At 43.3% G+C, this 21,486-nt stretch overlaps 1 protein-coding gene across 1 annotated transcript in view; it reads left to right on the top strand.

The window, feature by feature from the left end:
* The first annotated feature begins 2,554 nt into the window (after nt 1-2,554).
* Nucleotides 2,555-21,486, top strand: part of Aldh2 (aldehyde dehydrogenase 2 family member) — a 38,720-nt gene continuing 19,788 nt past the window's right edge. The window contains exon 1 of the mRNA XM_010604476.2: nt 2,555-2,740. Within this exon, the coding sequence (XP_010602778.1) occupies nt 2,627-2,740 (114 nt within the window). The 5' untranslated portion in view covers nt 2,555-2,626. The remainder of the gene's footprint in view (nt 2,741-21,486) is intronic.

Genomic DNA, 21,486 nt, shown 5'->3' with positions numbered 1-21,486 from the left:
TTTTTTTTTTTTTTTTTTTTTTTTTTTTTTTTTTTTTGGTACTGGGGATCAAACTCAGGACCTTGTGTGAAATGAGTCTGACTGAAATTTATGACTCAGGGGCATTGCAGATGGCATGTGGGCCAGTATCAGCCCTTCAGCCCCACAATGGCCAGGGCAAAATGGACTGTGATGCTATAGGGCTTAATATGAGATAACACACAGCTGATGTCAGACTGATTCGCACCCAAATTCCATTCCCAAAATTAAAACCTTCTTAACTAGGACAAGGTTATTTGCTAACCACAACCTATACTTTTTCTGTTCTGTTCCTAATTCAAGAATGCTCTGTCTCTTCCTTTACAAGCCTCTCCTGCATCAACAATGTATCCCTAGCAACTACACATAGCCCCTTTACTCTGACCTATCTGTGATATCACTAATAAATATCAATGGCTTTGTTTGGCCAGGGCCTTTCTTTGCTCAAGCCTCTGACTGCACAAGCACTGCTCGTCCTGGCTCACCATATCTGTTTCGTTAACTCTGTTTCTGTGTCTTTCTTATCTTGTGTCATAGTACCGAGCAGGAGATCAGATGCACAAGTTTCTGATAGGTTAGATATATTAAATGTATATTTAATTTCTGATAGGTTAGATATATTAAATGTAATATTTATTTTGGAGACAGGTTCTTGCTGTGTTGCACAGACTGGGCTCAAATTCAGAGATCCTTCTGCCTCAGCATCCTGTACTGGAATTACAGGCATGCACGACCATGCCCAGTAAATTTTTTTTTTTTTTGTACTTGGGGATCAAACTCAGGACCTCGCGCTTGCAAAGCAGGTGGTGGAACCACTGAGCTAAATCCCCAGCCCCATGCCCAGTAAATATTAAATGCATTCTTGTCTTATACTTCTAGCAGAAGATGGAGTTATAGGCCATATGCCTATCAGAACGTCCCGGAGCATCTGTACAGCAATATTTAAACTTCAATATCCCTTGACATAGTGGTCCCATTTCTGTGAATTCTCAAGTAAGTCAAGGATATAGATTGTGCATTGCTTGTAATTGCACAATATTGGATTGCAAAAGACTGGGGACAACCTAGGTGTCATCCACAGGAAATTTTTTCAATAAAAATCGTGCATGTAGCCAGTGGAATACCATGTTAAGAAAAGAGAGGAGCTTAGGCATAGAAACCTCCCAAGTGCCAACTACAGTGTTTTTTCCTCCTTGCGTTTGAGTGAAATGGTTCTAAATCCTACCCTGACTGTCACAAGTCTCTGGTGAGATTGGAGTCACACAAATGGGCCTATGTTGCTGAGTTCCCACCTGAAAAACTCAAGGAGTTCCCTGCTAGTGAGAAGCAATTTGACCAGAAATTTTATTATTTGGTCACTGGAATTTTAAGGGTGTATTTCCTTACAGAAGTTTTATGACTATTCTTTTGCCAACAGAATATTTTTTTTATTTCAATATTGGGGACTGAATCCAAGGACTTGTGCATGCATGTTAGGCAAGCATTCTATCACTGAGCTTTACTATCCCAGCCCTTAAACATGCACACTCACACACACTGTTGCTCTCCTTGAGCCCTGGATTAACACTTAGGCCTGAGACTTTAAAGGGAAATTGGCCAACCCCTTGGGCCTGTTCCAGGGGCTCCAGCCTCCAATTACTCCTTGGGTACTTGCCCAGCTGTGCCCCATCCCTAACCCTAACCATTCCTTTCTCTGTGCCAAACACCTAGCTTTGCACAGCCCAGTTCTTCACCTTCTTCTTGAGCGTTTGCTGCCATTTATCTGGTAGAAATGTGCTTATGTGACTGGGTCACCATGGCTTTTCCAAACCAATGTCCTCTCGTTCCTTTCTGCATGTCCATTTCTGGGACGTCCCTGGTACAAAAGCATATGTAAGTTCCTTAATTCTACACCCGCTATGCTATCCCCGAGTCTTTTCTCTCAGCTTTGAAACCACCAGAGGCAGAAGCAAGCTAGCTATCCAGTTGTAAGCACCTCGGCCTCCAAGCCCCTCCTTGCTCTGGCCAGGCCTGCCTCTCACCCACTTTCCGTCTCTCTCCCCGGTTTCCCTGGCCTTCTCGGCACTTCGCTAACACTTGGTGGCCCTATCTCTGGATCTCTGCACTTGCTGTCTCCGCTCCCCTCTTCCTTAGACCTTTACAAGATTCCCGCTTCTCATTCGGGTCTAACTTGTTAGGTTTCTTTGTGTCCACCGCCCCCATATCCCCAAGCCTTTTATACATCCCAATCCTTTCTTCACGTATTTAAAAATAATCTTCTCCGTCCCTACCCAATTTCCAACTCTATTCATCTCCTTCGTAGCCATTATCACTGTCTGAAATGACCTTCTGTTTGATTTTAGGGCTGGTGTCTCTCACCAGAGTGTCAGCTCCAGGAAGTCAGGATCGCTGTGGTTCCGGCGCGCGTTAGGGGTTCAACCAAGGCTTACTTCAAAGGCTGGAGATGACTGTCTCGCCCCGGACCCGCCCCCTCCTGCCCATTGGCTGGCTCACAGGGAGAGGCGGGGTGGGGCGAAGTGGTGGCCGCTGCGACCCCGCCCGCTCCCCACACTAGAGCTGGCGCCCTCCGCAGCAGCTGCATTCTCCCGACCGCTTCGCCGCAGGCAGAATGTTGCGCGCCGCCGCCGGCCTTGCGCCCCGCCTTAGCCACCGTCTCTTGTCAGCTGCCGCTGCCCAGGCAATCCCGACCCCCAACCAGCAGCCTGAGGTCTTCTACAACCAGGTGCGACCCCGCATTGTCCTCGGGCCAGGGTCCTCGCAGGCCTCTCGGAGGAGCCTCCCGTCTGGAAAAGCCCTGGGCCGCTGTGGGCCTCAGTTTACCCAGAGTAACCGAAGGGTTCGCTGAGGTTGACTCCCCCATAAGCATATTTCAGTGTATTGAATTTTAACAATTCAAGTAATCTGGTTGATTTGCTTTTCGGCGTTTGGGATTGAACCCAGGTGGCCTTCTGCGTTAGGCAAGTGCTCCATCAATCTCTGAGCCCCTGAGGTTGATCTTTGAGCGCATCTTTCCCCGTCCTGCGAGCATTTTGTCTTCACCCTCTGATAGTCTCTTTCCCATTTATTCCTCTGCGAATTGGGCTCCTAATTCAGCTTCGTCCAGCTGTTCTCGGCGTTCCGATGGGCCCCATCTCCAAGGCCCTAAACCTTCTGGCCGCTTAGTGCCGCTGCGTCTGCTTCTGCGCAGGGTCCCCACCGTCACCTACCAGAAGACGCGTCCATCTCCGCCCATCTTTGTAGGAACTTTTCTTTTTCTTGATCTCTTTTACCCTTGATTCACGCAGGGCGGGTCCTCTGCAGTTCAAAAGGAAGAACTAGGGGAAGGACGTGGGGAAAGAGCGGAGGACCCCCACAAAGTGTCTGCCGGAAAGGCTGTTTTTGGCCAAACTAAGGAGGGGCCCTCCGCGATCAGACGGACTCCCAGTGGCTGATTTCTTGCCGAACCAGGACTTTAGAATATTTTTTCATTAATCTTTCAGGTTGGGTGAAGTTCTGGCTTCACACAAAGGGAAACTGATCATGGAGGAATTCATTTTGTTTGTGCAACAAGTGGGAGTGTCATCTTTTAGGCTCCAGTTTCTTCGGTAAAATGGGAAGGAATTCAGAGGGGTAAGGGGTCCTACACATGCAAGGCCTCGTGCAGGCGCTTCCTAGTTAATAACAGCCTTCCTTCTCTGCCCAGCGTGTTGACGGTCAGCATTTCCTGTTTTATCTTTAATCCTAACAGTAGTCCCTTGAGGAAGGTTTTGTAATTATCTCCATTTTGCAGTTGAAGAGACTGTCACAAAGAGGTTTAGTGACTCGTTCAAAGACAGTAAGTAAGGTGGGATTCACATCTAGACTCTCAAGAGTAAGCCCCTAACTAGAACATTTCACAGTGTGTTGCAACTCCTGGTGGGAATAAAGTGACCACAAATACCCAGGATGCAGCAGGCAGGTTCTTTAGCCACTGCTAAAAGCTACTCACTGGCTGCAGATAAGTAATGGGAAAAGCACATCAGTGCTTTGAATGTTACAAAAACAAAACAAAACATCCTTTACATAACACATGGCAAAAGTGCAGTAGCTGTTGCCCCCTTGGCAGGCTGCTTAACTGAGGTATTTGACTGTGGAAAGACTGAACATCGAAATGATCAAGCAGAAATGTTCCCAAGGAAGAGGTGGCCTAGCCTTGGAGGATTTGATCTGATCAACATCTTCAGCCTTGCTCACCTTTCAGTGAGGCAGCTGGTCTTAAGTGTACCCTTGCTTGGTTGATACATGAGGCTTATTGTCCACATTTAGTCTGAAGTTATGGGGAGGGGGAGTGGACCAAATTCTCCCTGTGGCTCCTTTACAGATTTTTTGAGATCATAAAAGTAGCACATGTTCTCTGTACAAAATACAGAGTACAGACTTACAACTCTGGCTGGCTTACTGCCCCTCCTCTCAGAGTTAATATGTGTGGGAGAGAGCTAGAATGTCCACTGCTGCTTATCTCTGCCTTGATAAACAGTGTATCTGCATTATCCTCCTGAGTCAGTGTAAGCTTTCAGAAGAAAACAAATCCCTCCACTTTGGCAGCACCGTACTGGAACTGGCTCTGGCTCCTTGGCTGAAACTAGGAACTCTTCGGCTGTTTTTTGGACTGTTCTTGTTGCAAACTCTGCTGCCACCAATGCCAAAGACTTTGGTTTACCAGAGACTCTGGGTGTAAACCAGATCATAATCCTGGATATTTTCCTGGTGCCCTGTTAGTGTTTTACAGTTCAGTGAACTGGGCTGGAGCTACTAGGATTGCTTTGAAGTTGCTTTTGCAGCCCTGGGTTTGCTTACGAAGGGGTTATGGACACTTGGGGGCATGTGACTCTCCATACCTGAGGGAGGCCATAGGTCTTCTTCCCATGCAACAAGTGGAGGTGGAATGGAGTGGTTTGGTCCACCTTCCTGGTGTCTTCTTGCCTCTCCTTGTCCTGGGTGAGGCCAGAGAGTGAGTATACGTCTTGGTTGACAAGGGAGGTTTTAGGTGACTTCTCCCCTCAGCTGCTTCATTTTCTCTTCCATGTTCATTTCAGGGACACACCTCTGTTAAAGAGACTGATTTTCTTTCTTTCTTTCTTTCTTTCTTTCTTTCTTTCTTTCTTTCTTTCTTTCTTTTTTTAATTCTTGTTTTCTCCTTGATGTGGAGAATAATTAAGATCTGGAAAGAATTCACACACTAAAGATTTCATCTTTCTTTTTGCTAATTTGGATTTGTCAGTCATGAAAAGAACATGAGGGCTGGGGATTTAGCTCAGTGGTTCTGCTGCCTGCCTTGCAAGCACAAGGACCTGAGTTCAATCCCCAGTAACAACAACAAAAAAAGGAATTAAGGAAAAAAAAGCGGGGGGGATTAAGAAAAGATCTTCCTAGGCCGGAATTTAGGTTGGTGGTTCTGCCACCTGCCTTGCAAGTGCCAGGTCCTGATTTCGATCCCCAGTACCAAAAAGAAAAAAAAAAAAGTAAAGGAAAAGAAAAGACCTTCCTATATGGACTTTTCCAATTACTACAGTAATACATCCTCAGTGCAAAAAGTGAGGCATTACCTAGGAAGTTAACCAGCTGGACATTCACTGGGATTATACATAAACCCTGCCTAGTTTATTGCAACATAGTTTATATTAGTAGCAATTTAAGAAATAATCCAGAGCTCAGAATTAGGTCATTGGTACAAGGTACCGAGTTCAATCCCCAATACCAAAAAAAAAAATAAGTAAATAAATAATCGTTCTCTTTAAGGAAATAGAGGAACTATTACCAATTACTCCATTACTGTTACAGGAAGGAATGCAGCAATTTTAAAGAATTAGCTAGAGCCAGGTGTGGTGACCCACACTTGTAATCCCAGCACTCTGAGAGGCCAAGGCAAGATGATCACGAATTCAAGCACTGTCTGAACAATTTAGTGATTTAAGGATACCTATCTCCAAATAAAAAGTCAAAAATAGGACTGGAAACTTCTGTGCATTGCTGTGTCTAGGGAGCAGTTAGCAGCATTCAGTGTCTCCACTGCACCTGTCTCGTACCAGCCTCGCTAATGGAATCCCAAGCAAGAAAGTAAGATACTCAAGGTTCTCCAGCACAGACGATGGCTACCTTAATCTTCAAGGAGAAATTTCAGCAGACTGTGGGACTCTTCCTTCTTTCCTGATGTCACAAGATTCAGTTTATTAAAGGTTAAGAAGGGCTGGGGATTTAGCTCAGTGGCTCCACCACCTGCCTCGCAAGTGCAAGGACCAGAGGTTGATCCCTGGGACCGCCCCCCGCAAAAAAACATGAAATACCCTAAGATCCTTCTCAAGGCCACCATGTACTTCCCACTGGTTGTTTTTGATCAGCACCTTTCTTATTATCATAGGCTCCCTTCTGCTGTTGGGCTACATTGTGTGACCAGGCTGTTCTCAACCTGATCATTGGCATTCTGGTATTCCTGCCAGGATTTTACCATCTGCTAATTGCCTAATATGCATCCAAAGGCTACCAGGGTTAATCCTAGATGACATTCTGGACTTTGATGACAACACCTCAGCCCTAAGGAGAGTCATATGTAATTGTGTCCACCTTTAAGATAATTGAGCAGAGGCAGTGGTTCTGCTGCCTGCCTTGCAAGCACAATGACCTGAGTTCGAACCCCGGTACCACCGCCCCCCAATATATATATATATATATTGAGCAGAGGGCCAGGGATTTAGCTCAGTGGCACTGTGCTTGCCTCACAAGTGCAAGTTTGATGCCTGGTACAAAAAAAAAAGAGCAGAAACCATGGCTAAGGGCTGAGGAATTCTGAAGTTAGCGATGTTTAATACAACTGTGGCCAGATTTACAGGTCCACCCCCAAAATGTTCACTGAGCTTACAGTTAGGTAATTAGAATATGCTCTGTCTTTCATCTCCTGGCTCTGGCAAAAGCTCAGGTTTTTCCACATCAGTAGGTACTGTGGAAGAATAGCATTGTTAATTATCTGGAAAGACAGGAGGTTATTCTATAGTAGAAAAATATTAACTACTACTACTACCACCATTACCCTCTTTAGAGTTGAATATTTCTCTAAAGTAGTCTTCATGGTTCAGTTTGTTCTTACAGCAAATGGAAGAGTGCAGTATGTCTAATTGCATTACTAATTAATTTATTTATTGGTATTGGGGATCAAACTCGGGACCTTGTGCTTGCAAAGCAGGCAGTGAAACCACTGAGCTAAATCCCTGGCCCTATTAAGTAATTTATTTTTACAGTATCTACGTATCTTATCCCTTGTTTCTCTCCACCTTCATATTTTGTGAAAGGCCTTGGTAAAACCAAGAATTAGTGAGGGTCTATCTGTAATTTTTTTTACTTTCTTATTGACAGCAACCAGAAATTTTTTAAACCAGAGAATAAAATTTCAAAATAAAAACACTTTCTCTGACAACCAATCTTTGGCCAGCTCTGATGGAGTTTCCCAGTGGAGTTGCCAGCATATAACTTGGGTCATTTTATCCTTTGTACCTTAAGATGTTCTGTATATCATGCCTTGAAAGACTAGACTTTGGCTATTTCCTAATTAAAAGTGTAGATAGGGCTGGGGATTTAGCTCAGCGGTTCAGTGGCCTGCCTTGCAAGCGCAAGGACCCAAGTTCAATCCCCAGAACCAAAAAAAAAAAAAAAGTGTAGATAAATTTTTTAGTTTATAAACCTGTCATTAACACCTAGGACTCCAGTAGCATTCTGCTAACACTGCAGCACTCAGCCCAGATCCCCGGGGGACTGGATTATGCTTAGGTTGATTCTGTTTCTTTGCTTGTAAAAAGCGTCTTTCAAAAGAAAAAGTCAAAATAGAAAACAACAACAAAAACCAGAACTAGGATGTAGCTCAGTGCAAAGGCTTTGGGTGTTGAAAAAATTAAAGAAATAAATACATATTTTTAAAAATAAAAAGGGCTGAGGAGTAGTTCATGTCTCTCAGTGAAGCTTGTGGGTTCAATCCCTAGCACTGCAAAAAAACTGAAAGAATTAGCTGGATGTATATGAATAATGGATATCAAAACAGTCTTTCAAGGGGGAAAAAGGTCCTGCACCCTAGACACTTGACAAGACGAAACCAGTTAAAACTAATAAACAGCCAGGCTTCTTGGGAAGGTGAGGCAGGAGGATTGCAAATTGAAGCCCAGCCTGGACAATTAGCAAGACCCTCTCTCAAAATAAAAACAAAAATAACTCCACTAAACAAAACCTTATATTGAACATAGCTAGACCCATCTCCATATAAAATGTGTAAGATTGTACAGGAGGAAAAACATTCTTTGATATGAGGGTGGTGGCTGCCCAAGTATGTGAGGTTGAGTAGGGCACTGGCCTGTGCAGAGTGCTGAAAAGGGACTTTGGCTTAAGTGTTTTGTTTGTTTAAAACTAATTTGCTGTGAGCAAATATTTAAAAAATCAGAACACTAATATCATACCTGTTCAGATAATCACTGTTGATAGATACAGAGTGGCAACTTGATCTTCCTGGATTTTCTGGGAGATTGGAACAGAATGAGCAAACAGTTTTGTTAGGCTAAACAAGTTTGGAGTGACTTCAGTGCTACTGTCACGTGAACTGTCACCCCACTGATTGCTCTGGTTTCTTACTTGCCTAGGAGTTTCAAGAACTTCTAGAAGTAGTTTAGGCAACCCAGAGAACCTGTGGGTTTCACTGAGCCCTGCCTCTGGTTACTTCTGCTTCTAGCAACAGTTCCATATCAGGGGCCACACAAGTGGTGTGCATGTGGCGGTCCAGCAGTCACAACTCGAACATGCCTGAGTTGGGGAGTGAGGATTGAGAAAGGAAAGAACACTCACACCTGAGTGGAGACCAAGAGAAGTCTGGTTTATTTCTACAGAAACAGCTTTCCTTAAAGGCACATCAACAGGAAGCACCAAGCAAACATCTCCATCATTTCTTATGCAAAAACCGGATCTTCTAACTTCTACAGATAACACCAGATCTTTGGCTATCTCTTTGAGTTCCTCCCATCCCAAGGTCAAAGAACAAATAAGCTTAACAAACCAGAGTCCTTGAAAGGTAACAAATGCTACAGAGCTTGTATCAATGCCTTCATTATAGAGGAAGAAGTTTCCTTTCAAATGTCAAATGCCAGAGAGCCATGGTGGGCTCCCACAATTCCCCCTTTTTATTATATTTAGAGCAGGGACTTTCCTAGCTCAGCAGAAAGACTGTGCATGTCTTAGGTGAGAAATGTCTAGAGAAATCCCTTACCCGTCATCAAGCCATGAGAAGTTTAATACTCATGCTCTGTTTTAGGTTGGGTATTTCTCCACAATTCTCTTACCCGTCTTTGACTACCGGCCTCTGCAGGGGTTATACCATGGGTTGTGAAGTCTTGACATGTAGCTTTCTCTACCTCTATCAACATTTGTAAACCTTGATCTTCATACCAGGACTCATTAAGTTTTTACAGGCATCGTTACCAAGGGAGGTTGTCTCAAAACCATCACAGACTGAAAGGAAGTCATCATTTCTGAAAAATATACAATTGGTTAACTTTATAATTAAAATAGCTGTTATATTCATTATCAGTTTCATAAACAATCTCTATATTTTTTACTAATAACATGTAAGGAGCATTGACACAAGACATTATATTAGAGGCCCCTATGCCAATATTGAAACTAAGGCTAGTAACTTTGACATCTGACCATAATCGTATTTCTCCCAATGCAGCAGCAAGTTTTCAAATATTGGTTTGAGGAAAACTTGAATCTGTCCACCAAAGTTCAGCAGAAAGGCTAAGGCTAGCAGATTATCTCTTCTTTGAGGTAGTCTTGGTTAAAGACCAATCGAGGAATGTCCTTTTTGTCCCAGAAAAACTTCTCACCATAGCAGTCCCATTTTCTTTATAATATAGAAACACTACTTTGTAAATGACCAAGCATATTTGTATTATTCACCAGTACCGGCACTTCACATGTGTCTCATGAAACAGGATGTGCGAGGAGAGGATCTGGCATATAAGTCCAATGTTCTTGAGGATGCGCATCACATCTTGGAGGAACTGACATCAGCAGGAGTATCCACCTGATGAATCAGCCTTTCCGGTAGCCATCGAGCTCCATCATTTTCCTGCAAGAAAACACAAACCATGCTCTCGGCCCCATATTAAAACAGGGTCCAGTCCATACCAAAGGATCTCTCCATTTTACCAAGGCATATGGGGAACCTTGTGGATGCCAAAATCTTTCTGCTGCTGAATGGCCATTCTTATCAATTTGTAAAAAATTTAGCATGTAAGTAGCATGATTTAAGTAATTTCTAGGTGAGGAGGGGTATAACTCCCCCTTTTTTATTTTTTGTAGTTGCACCTTGAATGTGACATGGGCTTTTTTAACAATGTCTTGTCTTTGTAACATCTATTTGTCAAAGATGATTTGGAAGCAAGCCCCGTGGGTTAACTTTATCTATAGTGGGGAACAGGGGAGAATACCTGGATCAAAAGGTTGTCATTAACGATATGTTGGAAAACCTGCATGGTCAAACAACATGAATATATTTTTGTATACCAGAAAAGTAGCAATATTTTGAAGATAAACAGGTTATAATAATATATTTAGAATTTGGCCTTTTGAAGATAACCAATGTAAACATTTTAACAACATATTTAACATGGCATATCTTTTTGTAAGGCTATGAAATTTATTTGGGTGGCTCCCATTAGTGAACAAAGACCAGAATAAATTTTCTGAGCAGCGGCTTCTTTATTTACCAACAGGAGTGTACCCAAACTCAAAAGTTTATATTTAATTATCTTTTAAGTTTTTTATTTAATCCTATAAAGCCAGGTTATAGAAATCAACAATCTATTTGTATTTGACGTCATTTTGATCAAAAACATAATCGGACACTTTTGAACATTTAGATGACAAACATATAAGACAATTTAAACTAGAGTGCACTCAGACGGTTTTGGCCAATTATAAAATCTTTTAGTTATGACTAGTCAAAACTTTTGCAGGTCAAAATTAAGAGATCTCTTGTAGAATTAGGGTTAAAGGAATGAAAGCTCTTCTTGACTGTAAATGTAAACCTTTTATAACAGACTTAAAACCAACAAGCTAGCATAAATAAATCATTTCCATACACCTTCTCTATATACTTAGGCCTTGTGGTCTTGTATATGTTTCTTTACCTGTTTTTAACAAGACAAACATACAAAAGCTTTCATGTTAAAAGTACAACTCTTACTTAGAGTTTTCCTAATATTTTTCTATCTCATTTACTATTAACCTTTTATAACAAACTTTAGCTTAAATTGTCCTTTTTTGTTTTGTTTTGTTTTCAGATTGTTGCATCTTAAAATTTGGCTGCCAATAGAACAGTATTAACCTTGAGTTCTTAGAAAAGAGCAAGTTAACCCTATTTTCGCAGTTTAAGAATTTACAATGCACAAGAAGTGTTACCAAAACTAAATAGTTTTCATTAGCAGCTGATTGTCACAGAGCAGAAGTTTGAGCAACTCCTAGGTTGGGTTGTTTTGAAATCTCTTAAGTTATGTGGAGTCCAAGGGCATCTGCAGGTTGGCGGACCTCCTGGAAATGGTCTAAAATCAAGGTGAGGGGGGTAAATGAGCTCCCTCCCATTTTATCAGAAAATTCAATATAAGCAAACAGACAAACAAGCGAACAAAAGAGGCCAAACAGAATGTAAGACAAACCAAAAGAACCATTATCTGTTTTTATTTTTTGAGGTATTCCTAAAATGGAGAAACAATATATACAATGAGCAATAACATGTTTAGTAGCTTCTCCTGTTTGAGCTGTAGCAAGAATAAATCCTGAAAAAGTGTCAACAACATGTACATACCTTTGTTTTCCAAACTCCTTTACATGAGTAACATCCATTTGCCATAATGGATTAGGAAGCAAACCTCGAGGATTAACACCATAATGCAGAACAGAAGAAAATTGAGGGCAAGTGGAGCATTGTTTAACAGTTTGTCAGGCAGCTTCTCGAGGAATCTGAAATTGATATCTAAGAGTATGACTATTTTGGTGATGTAGTTGATGAGATTGACGAGCTAAATCAATTTTAGAAAGGGCAATAAATTTTGTGGAAACATCAGCAAGATGATTTCCCAAAGACAATGGACCAGGCAAAACAGTATGTGCTTGAATATGTCCAATAAAACAAGGAAGAGAACGAGCATGAATACAATTTTGTACTTGAATGAAAAGTTGTTGAATTTCTAAATCACTGGTATTAATATAGGCCACAGTTTCTAAAAAAGGAAGAGCTTTAGCCAAATACTATCAGTATATAGATTAAAAGAAACATGGGCAAATTCCTGAAAGACAAACAGAATGGCATGCAATTCAACTACTTGTGCCAAAGTGGCAGGTGTTGAAAAAACCTTTTCATGACCATCAGTAACATAAACTGCTTTTCCATTAGAGGACCCATCAGTGAAAATAACAATGGCATCAGGAATAGGTTTAAATGAAATGATGTTTGGAAAAATAAAAGATTGAAGATTTGCAAATTGTAACGATTTATTAGGTGGGTAATGAAATTTAATTTGGCCTGAAAAATATGCAAATGCAATAGCCCAAGAATCACATTTCTGAAACAGCCAATCTAATTGTTTTCCTGTAAATGGGATTACAATGGAAGGTTCTAAACCAAAATATTTAATTGAATTCCTTGACCTTCCTTTCCTAAACCAACATTAGGCAAGAATCCTTGATCAAACTTTTGATTAGGGCTATGTAAATAAACTCCCATCTGTTGCATAACATCACTTCCCCGTTAACCCGGAGGCCAGGGACAACAAAAGGTTGAAAAGTCCCACAGTGCCCTTCAAAATCACTCCAATTTAACATATCAGTACTTTGTTTAGGATTTTTACTTTGACCAATGCCTTGTAATTGAGAGACAGTCTCCTGCAAAGGCCATGTGGAAGGCCACTGGTCAGCAGTTATAACAGAGACATCAACACCAGTATCTAATAACCCAATAAAAGATTTTCCTTGAATTAACAATTTTATTTCTGGCCGATTGGCTCCAATAGATTGCACCCAATAAACATCTGAGAACCCAAAGGCTTTATTCCCTCTAATGGCCTTTTTATAGTTTCCTGAGGTAACTATCCTGGGTAAAAGAATCAATTGAGCTATATGCTGTCCAGACTGAACAACAGAAATTTGAGGAGAAGAAACCATAATTTTAATTTCTCCAGTATAGTTCTCATCAATAATTCCTGGGTAAATCATAAGCCTTTTCATAGTAGAGGAACTCCTACCCAACAAGAGACCCAAAGTATCCTTAGGTAGTGGCCCAAAAACTCCGGTGGGCAATGCTTGCATTCCTATTTCAGGGGTTAATACTGTATAGGAGGAACTGAGGTCCAATTCTGCGCTGCTTGGGGTGGCTCGTAATAAGTCCTGAATGGATTTATTGACTGATTTTGAGGGATGATCTGAGGGTTCGGATTCTGAAGTGCCCCAAAAGTTTGATATGGGATCTGAGGCTGGCCCTCTGCCCGTTTCCCGACTGGATAAGATTGCCCACAATATCTTAGATCTGCATTCATTGGCCCAATGATTTCCTCTTTTACATTTAGGACATAAACCAGGTTCTTTAGGATGCTTTGAAAAAGGTCCATTTTTCTTTATGTTGTGGGCAGTCTTGTATTAAATGTCCTGCCTGACCACAGCCAAAGCAATTTCCATTATTTCCCCTTTTTGGAGGGCTCCTTCCATGTTGTTGAAATAAAACCTCTTTTACAGTCTTTCTTTGTAAAGCTGCGGCCATGGCAAGGCCCTGAGTGTAAGAGGGACCTATGTCAGCACACAAGCGAACATAATCTGATAAATCTGATAAATCAACCTTCTTTCTAAAAGGACAAAGGGTGGCCTGACAAGCGGGGTAAGCGTTATCATAAGCCAACTGTTATGCTTCTAACTCTCCAATTACTCTATTAGCTGTTTGCAACAAATGATCTAAAAAATTTTGAAAGGGCTCATCAGGTCCTCATCTAATTTTAGACTTTCTGAAGCTCGTCCAGATGAAGGAAATTTTTCCAGGCATTTTTAGCAGCAGTATTAATCTAAGCATACACACCTGGGGGAAAACCCAGTTGCTGAGTAACCTCAACATAAGGTCCCTCTCCTGCTAGCATCTCATAAGTTTCATTAAGTTCTCCTTGCTGTCTATTAAGATCTGCTATTCTCTGGCATTGTTCTGCATATTCAGATTTCTGTAACAAATAATCACCTCCAGCTAGGCTAGCCTTAGCAATCTGTTTACAATCAAAAGGCAGCAAGGCATCAGTTGCAAGAGAATCTAGCATGGCTAACGTAAAAGGGGCAGTCGGCCCATATTGGGCACAAGCCATTTTTAATTCTTTTAATTGTTTAAAAGGAATTGGAACATGTTGACGAACGGGGTTTTCCTGAGCATCTTGAGCATCAAAGACTGGGCAGATAAGGGAAAATCCAGACACATCTTTCTCAGTATTTAAAGCTTTTTGTAACCCTTGTTGAACAGGGGACAAAAGAGGTTGAGAATTGATCCTAACAGGTTTTTAACTTTTAAGGGGGCCTAAAACTAGAGCAATTGAAGAGGGCTCTCTCTCTCTCTCTCTCTCTTTTTTTGGGGGGGATCTAAACTATCTCGGATGAGAGTCCATAAGCTAAAAGCACCTACAGGTACCTTGCTAGGTCCGTGTGCAGCATAATAATCCTGTAATCGTTTCCCTACCTTACTCCAAGTTTTTAGATTAACTGTGCCCTCCTCAGGAAACCAAGGACAAACTATTTCTACAAATTCTAAAATATTACACAATTGCTGGTGCCCTACTCCAGCACCACCGACGAGCAATTAATCTTTAAGCATATGTACAAAAGGCTAGTAACTATTGCTGGCTCCCATTTTTAATATTTACAAGAAAATTCACCGCTCCTTACCTTTTCGCTGAGGCCTCCTCCGCGGTGTCCTTCATTGGATCCCTCGATACTCAGGTCCCTGTTCGGGCGCCTCTCGTGGCGGTCCAGCTGTCACAACTCGAACATGCCTGAGTTGGGGAGTGAGGATTGAGAAAGGAAAGAACACTCACGCCTGAGTGGAGACCAAGAGAAGTCTGGTTTATTTCTACAGAAACAGCTTTCCTTAAAGGCACCTCAACAGGGAGCACCAAGCAAACATCTCCATCATTTCTTATGCAAAAACTGGATTTCCTGACTCCTACAGATAACACCAGATCTTTGGCTATCTCTTTGAGCTCCTCCCATCGCAAGGTCAAAGAACAAATAAGTTTAACAGAGTCCTTGAAAGGTAACAAATGCTACAGAGCTTGTATCAATGCCTTCATTATAGAGGAAGAAGTTTCCTTTCAAATGTCAAATGCCAGAGAGCCATGGCGGGCTCCCACACTTTGGCTTAAGTGTTTTGTTTGTTTAAAACTAATTTGCTGAGGGAAAATATTTTAAAAAACAGAACACCAGTATCATACCTGTGCAGATAATCACTGTTGATAGATACACAGAGTGGCAATTTGATCTTCCTGGATTTTCTGGGAGATTGGAACAGAATGAGCAAACAGTTTTGTTAGGCTAAACAAGTTTGGAGTGACTTCGTGCTACTGTCACGTGAACTGTCACCCCACTGATTGCTCTGGTTTCTTACTTGCCTAGGAGTTTCAAGAACTTCTGTAGAAGTAGTTTAGGCAACCCAGAGAACCTGTGGGTTTCACTGAGCCCTGCCTCCGGTTACTTCTGCTTCTAGCAACAGTTCCATATCAGGGGCCACAAGTGGTGTGCAGCGCCCCCTGCAATACAGTAGAGTTACAGGTAACTGGCCGTAATGCCTGTAGAATTGAATCAATTTGAGGCCAGAATATATGTACTGTGGACATGTGTATGCATTCCTTGATCTAATAATTATAGTTATTAATCACTTATTGCTTATCAGGCCTAATGCTGAGAACTTTACCTCCTTTCATCTTTCACCCCAGCTGCAACTCTAGAAGCCAGGTATCATTGCTGTTCTCATCTTGGAGGTAAATAAACTTAGGCTCAGGGAGGTAAAATTCACAGTGAATTCTAAGTTTGAAAGCAGCCTTTACACTGTGCTCTGTCCAACTTAAACACCTGCACCCTTAGGCCCAAGCTGTGCTGTATTGTGACCAGATCTGTTGATCAGATAAGGGTGAAAATAAGGAACAAATAGATTGAATATTTGAAATCAGAGAGGAGTCAAGCTGGGTGTGATGGTGCACATGTGTAATTCCAGCACTTCAGGAGGCTGAGACACAAGCCCAGCCTGGGTAACTTAGTGACTTAGTGAGACCCTGTCTAAAAATAAAACAGCTAGGGATATATTTCAGTGGGAAGGTCCTACATCAGGAAAGAAAGAAAGGAGCCGGTAGGTGTGTTATTCCTATTTATATCCCCAGTATTTAGCAACTTGACATAGAATTGCTGTAGTTATTGAATGCATGAATGGTTGCCATTTATGAAACCTTGTTTACAAATTTGCACTGCAGGAGCCAGAGAAAGAATAACTTAGTATAGCCCAGTATTTCTACCTGCAGGATTTTAATTCAAAGTATATGGTATGATCAAAATATAAGGTGAATGTTGAAATTATTAAAAATTTATTACAGTAAAAGGCACATTGACCTTAACCCCTCTCAGAATACCCCTCCTTGCTTTGAACACTTTATCTCGTCATTCTTGCTACTTTCTGAAGCAGTTCTGGAAGTTCTCTTTTGTGTCTTTATGAGCGTGATCAAACACACAGTCGGTCAGGGATTTAGCTCAGTGGTTCCACCATGTGCCTCACAAGTGCAAGGTCCTGAGTTTGATCTCTGGTACATTACCGTGTGTTCTCATCCACTTTACTGAACCTGGCACTGTACAGCTTCTAGTTCTTCCTCAAAGTCAAAATGATCATGAAAAAAATGTTTTGAATCGATTCAGGACATTGAGACAGCTATAACAAAGCAACTGAAGACACTCATGAAAGAGGCCTCACAGAACTATTTCAGAAAGTGACAAGAGCAATGGGATAAGTGTGTTTGAAGTATGGGGTGTATCTTGAGGGGGCTTAGTGGTGGTTATGCCTTTTACTGTAAGTGAGTTTTTTAAAGTTTAAACGTTCACCATATTTTTTGAACAAATAAGGTATTATTTTGGGAGATTACAGAGCAGGAATGTGGGAACACAATGGCCAGAGGCAGGTGACCACAGCAAGATAGAGGTTGCACATGGACAAAGGTAAACTGCACCTTCCTGGAAAACAGTCCACAGTAGAATTAACCCTTCCACCCTGAAGTGGTGAAAATCCAAGACCATAGAACCATTCCATAGGGAGAAAGGAAGTGGGGGTTGGGGTCAGGTGCCAGAATGTTTCTAGCAAGTCTGGGGAGATGGCTGCCCTTGGTCTCAGCCCCAGATTAACCCAGAGGTCTGGATGATGGGAGATGTGTGGGTATGTGTTGTGTACTATGTTTATCTTGAACTTTACCCCTTGGGATCTTGCCATGCAGCACACAGCTCTGCTTTTGTTACATAACAGTTACTTAAAGAGCAAATATCAGGAATCACCCCACACCAGAAAACTGCCTCAATTTGCCTGATCACTCTTTGGGAAAATAAGCTATTCAGGAATATGGATCTCCCAGGTAACATCCCTAATTCTTTCATGCATCAGAGCTTGTAATGAGATCTTTCTAGAAACTATCTTACCTCTTTAAATCAGTTACTGAGCATAATTTAGCCTTCATCCATTCCCGGGCCACCGCCGCCCGCCGCACCTGGACTCCATTTCCATTTTGTAATCTGTAATCTGCTGGGCCTGAGAAACAAGATACCCCAAGCAGTGAAGGATCACGGTACCCTCTAACACAGCAATTCTGATTTTTTACACTGTAATCTGCCCCAAGATTACCAAAGTTCACATAAAGGGACACTGGCCACGGCAGCATCTTCAGAATAGGGAGCACTTGTTCTAGAAGCACAATCAAGGGAAGTGGTTAAGCAAACTGATCCATCTGTACTGAGGGCTCTGTTACTTAGTATGGTAGATCTGCCTAGGGAGTAAATCCAAAGTAAACTGACCCCAAGAAAATGAGTTCCCCAGTAGAAAGCCTGCTTCCCCCACTTGAAGTGGACACTGGACCCCCAGCAGCAAGCCCAGATCCTGGCACAAAGCGAGTAGAATCAAGCCCCCCTGCTTACCATACTCTGCAGCCAGATGGGCTCTCTCATTTCCTCCTGTCCCCAAGCACTTCCTGCTGTTTCAGGTACCCCCTTAATGGCACCCTTTGAGCCTGGTCCTGGTCTGTGAACCATCCCTCCCTAGAGCCACAGCCTGTGCACTCCACTCCTTCCTGGGTTTGCTTATTTACTGTGTCCCTCCTCTTAGCTCCCAGGAGCCAGGACTTGGCCATTTTATCCCATGGCTGGCGTGGCAGTGGCACCCAGTTAAGGCTTATGGAACACACGGGGAGAGCCCAGCCTTTGCAGAGTGACACAGGAGTTTCATTTCATTTACAGAATGAAACGAGAGGATCTTATTGGAAGCATTTTATGCATTTTACCAACAGACCAGATTGAAAAAGCCAACTCGACCTGGCTGTGCTTCTAGAAACCAGAAAGAGGAAGTGTGAGCTAGGAATACTCCCCCATACATGCACACAGCAGGGCTAACCAAATTTAGGGTGTTATGAAAGTTAGGCTTGGTTTGGGGCCAGGAGGTTTTAAAGAGCCTGGGCTCTGATCTTGTGTTTTTTTTAAGACTTTGCTGGAGGCAGAACTGTGGCAGATCAGTGTGAGAAAATTCCTGCCCAGCCCCTTTGTCAGGATGGAGGCCACTAAGTCTCTAAACCAGAGCAGTTGCCAGGATCCTGCTGGGTAGTCCTCAGTTTATCTCATCAGCTCAGAAGGGAGGGCAGGTTGTTGAAAATTGAACCATTTTCACCCATGAAGAATGACACAGCAAATTCAGGGCTTAGAAAAGCACATGGCCAGGGAGTGGCTGTTAAGGACATAATCTGTATCAAAGGGAGCCGGTGAGGCCAGTGGACATGGAGCCTGGCAGGCCCTCCTCTTCCCTCCTTCCGGGTCTTTGCAAAACAGGGACAAGCTAGTTTAGGGTGCTGCTGTGCAGGGAGCAACACAAATGTGGCAGACCTGGCCCTAGCTGCTAAGTATCCTTAGCCCAAGAGCCGAAGGGTCTGGAGTGATGGTGCTGTAGCTAGGTCCTCGCCTTGGAACTGTGCACCCCTTATTGCAGAAATACTGGAGGAAGCAGTTGGGAAGTGAAGGGTTTTTCTCAGGCTCCCGTTTCTTTTGTTTGTTTGTTTGTTTGTTTGAGGCAGGGTCTCACTATGTAGTTGAGACTGACCTGGAACTCACTGTATAGCCCAGGCTGGTCTCGAACTCACAGCGATCCTCTTGCCTCAGCCTCCTGAGTGCTGGGATTACAGGTGTGCACCAGCACACCCAGCTCAAACTCCCATTTCTGAGGAGCAGAGTCAGGATTCAGACCTGTCTGTCTGGCTTGGAGGTTGGTGCTTTTTATGACATGCAACATAAAAGTGTAGCAGTGAGTAAACCATCAAGGTGGAGATTTGGGAACAAGAGAGTTCTAGCTTTCTTTCTTTTCTTTTCTTTTTTTTTTTTTTTTTTTTTTTTTTTTTTGGTACCAGGGATCAAACATCGGTCCTTGCACTTGTGAGGAAAGCTGCGGAACCACTGAGCTAAATCCCTGGTCCAGTTCTAGCTTTCTTGAAAGCAGACCTGAACTCTTTTTTTTTTTTTGTACCAGGGATCAAACTTGGGTTCTTGAGTTTGCGAGGCAGGCGGTGGAACAACTGATCTAAATCCCCAGCCCAGACCTGGAATCTTAACGGGAGGCTGGAGTTGGAGTTGGGAAAGAGTACATGCCTTAGAGTCCTGTATTCACATCCTAGCTCTTACTGATGTGTGACCCTTATTGCTCTGCCCTTACTGATGTGTGACCCTGAACAAATGGCTGGCCTCTTCTGTGCCCCAGTGTCTTCCTCTGGGAAGTCAAGAGTATGAAATCTGCTTTCTGCATTTGCTGTGAGGTTGACATGGGACAGAGCCAAGCACACAGAACTCCCCAGTACAGGGGCTGCAGAGTGAGCAGCTTGTTTTACTGGTTCCTTGATAGGCATGTGGCAGAGTATTAGCTCTCCCTGAGCCTGCCTGTCCCAGCCTGTTGCTCTAGTGCTTTGCTGCACAGCAGCTGCTGGTGGCAGGAGCCCTGAACACTCTGTGGGTGAAGGGAGGAGTAGAATCTCAGCCAGCAAACATGCCTGCCTGCCAGTGTCACCAGACCCTCTGCGTGCTGCACAGATGCTCGGCCACCCCCACTTCCCTCCTTGCTGCAATGCCCAGAGGAAGCTGATTCTCAGGGAGGGGAACATGAACCTCGGACCCACCCAGGCACAGCCAAGGCCAAGGCCAAGGCCCAGGCCCGAGGAGGCTGGTAGTGAGGCCTGGAGGTCAGAGGCTAGTGGTTGCCTGGCTTTGAACCTGATCCCTTCTTGCCTTACCCAGTGTCCCTCCGAAGACTGCCACCCATTGTGGGAAAGAGGACAGGTGTCATTCTCTAAAGGTTAATAATCAACTGATTCAAATGAAACCATACAAACATAGTTCAAAAAAATCTAGGTAATGTTTACCCAGTTCTCCTGCCAGATGCCCAGAGCCTCGTACTGTGCTCAGCTGTGTATCAGCTACCATGGTGGCGCAGGGACTGGGTGAAGAGACCAACTTTCAGCGGTCCCTTCTCTGACCACTCCTTCCTGTCACCACCCTGTCATCGCACAGCATTGGATCTGAGAATGCCACTCTGTGAAGGATATTCTCCGGTGGTCCGCTACTCTGTGGATGAGGAAAGGAGGCAAGGGGAATGCCTTGCCCCTGTGACAAACTAGGAGCGAGTCCCATTATTCTAGATTCTTCCCTTGAACCTCTCTTCTTGCTCACTGAGATTGGCCACCCTCCCTGGGCCCTCATAGGAGTCAAGCTCCAGGCTCTGTTTGGTGGCTTGGTCTCAGTAAAAACCAGACTGCCCTGGGGTGGCTGCAAATGACTCCCTGGATCCCAGGTCCAGAGCCACCCAGGCCAAAGGGACCACTTGAGGATGGCAGGCAGGCCTCAGCTCACCTGTGGCCTTTGCTCGGTGACATGACTGTGGACCCTCCTTTGAGACCAGGTTCTAACCCCAGGCCTGAAGGGAGTGGCTGCTGGGAGGCCTCTGTGCTCCCTTCAGTCCATTCACTGCGGGGCTATGAGCAGCAGAGAGCAAACACTGGTATTTAGTAAACAACCAGCTTTGATAAGGACCCTTCCTCTGAGTCACCTCCCTGACACTAACCTCCTGAATGACGAGGTCTTGGTCACTCTTTTTTTTTTTTTTTTTTTTTTTTTTTTTTTTGGGGGGTT

The sequence above is a fragment of the Fukomys damarensis genome, unplaced genomic scaffold (genome assembly GCF_012274545.1).
Source record: "Fukomys damarensis isolate Sample0158 unplaced genomic scaffold, DMR_v1.0_HiC HiC_scaffold_12, whole genome shotgun sequence".
Classification (NCBI taxonomy): domain Eukaryota; kingdom Metazoa; phylum Chordata; class Mammalia; order Rodentia; family Bathyergidae; genus Fukomys; species Fukomys damarensis.
Note: the sequence above shows the minus strand (reverse complement) of the source record. Positions and strands in the feature narration are given on the sequence as shown.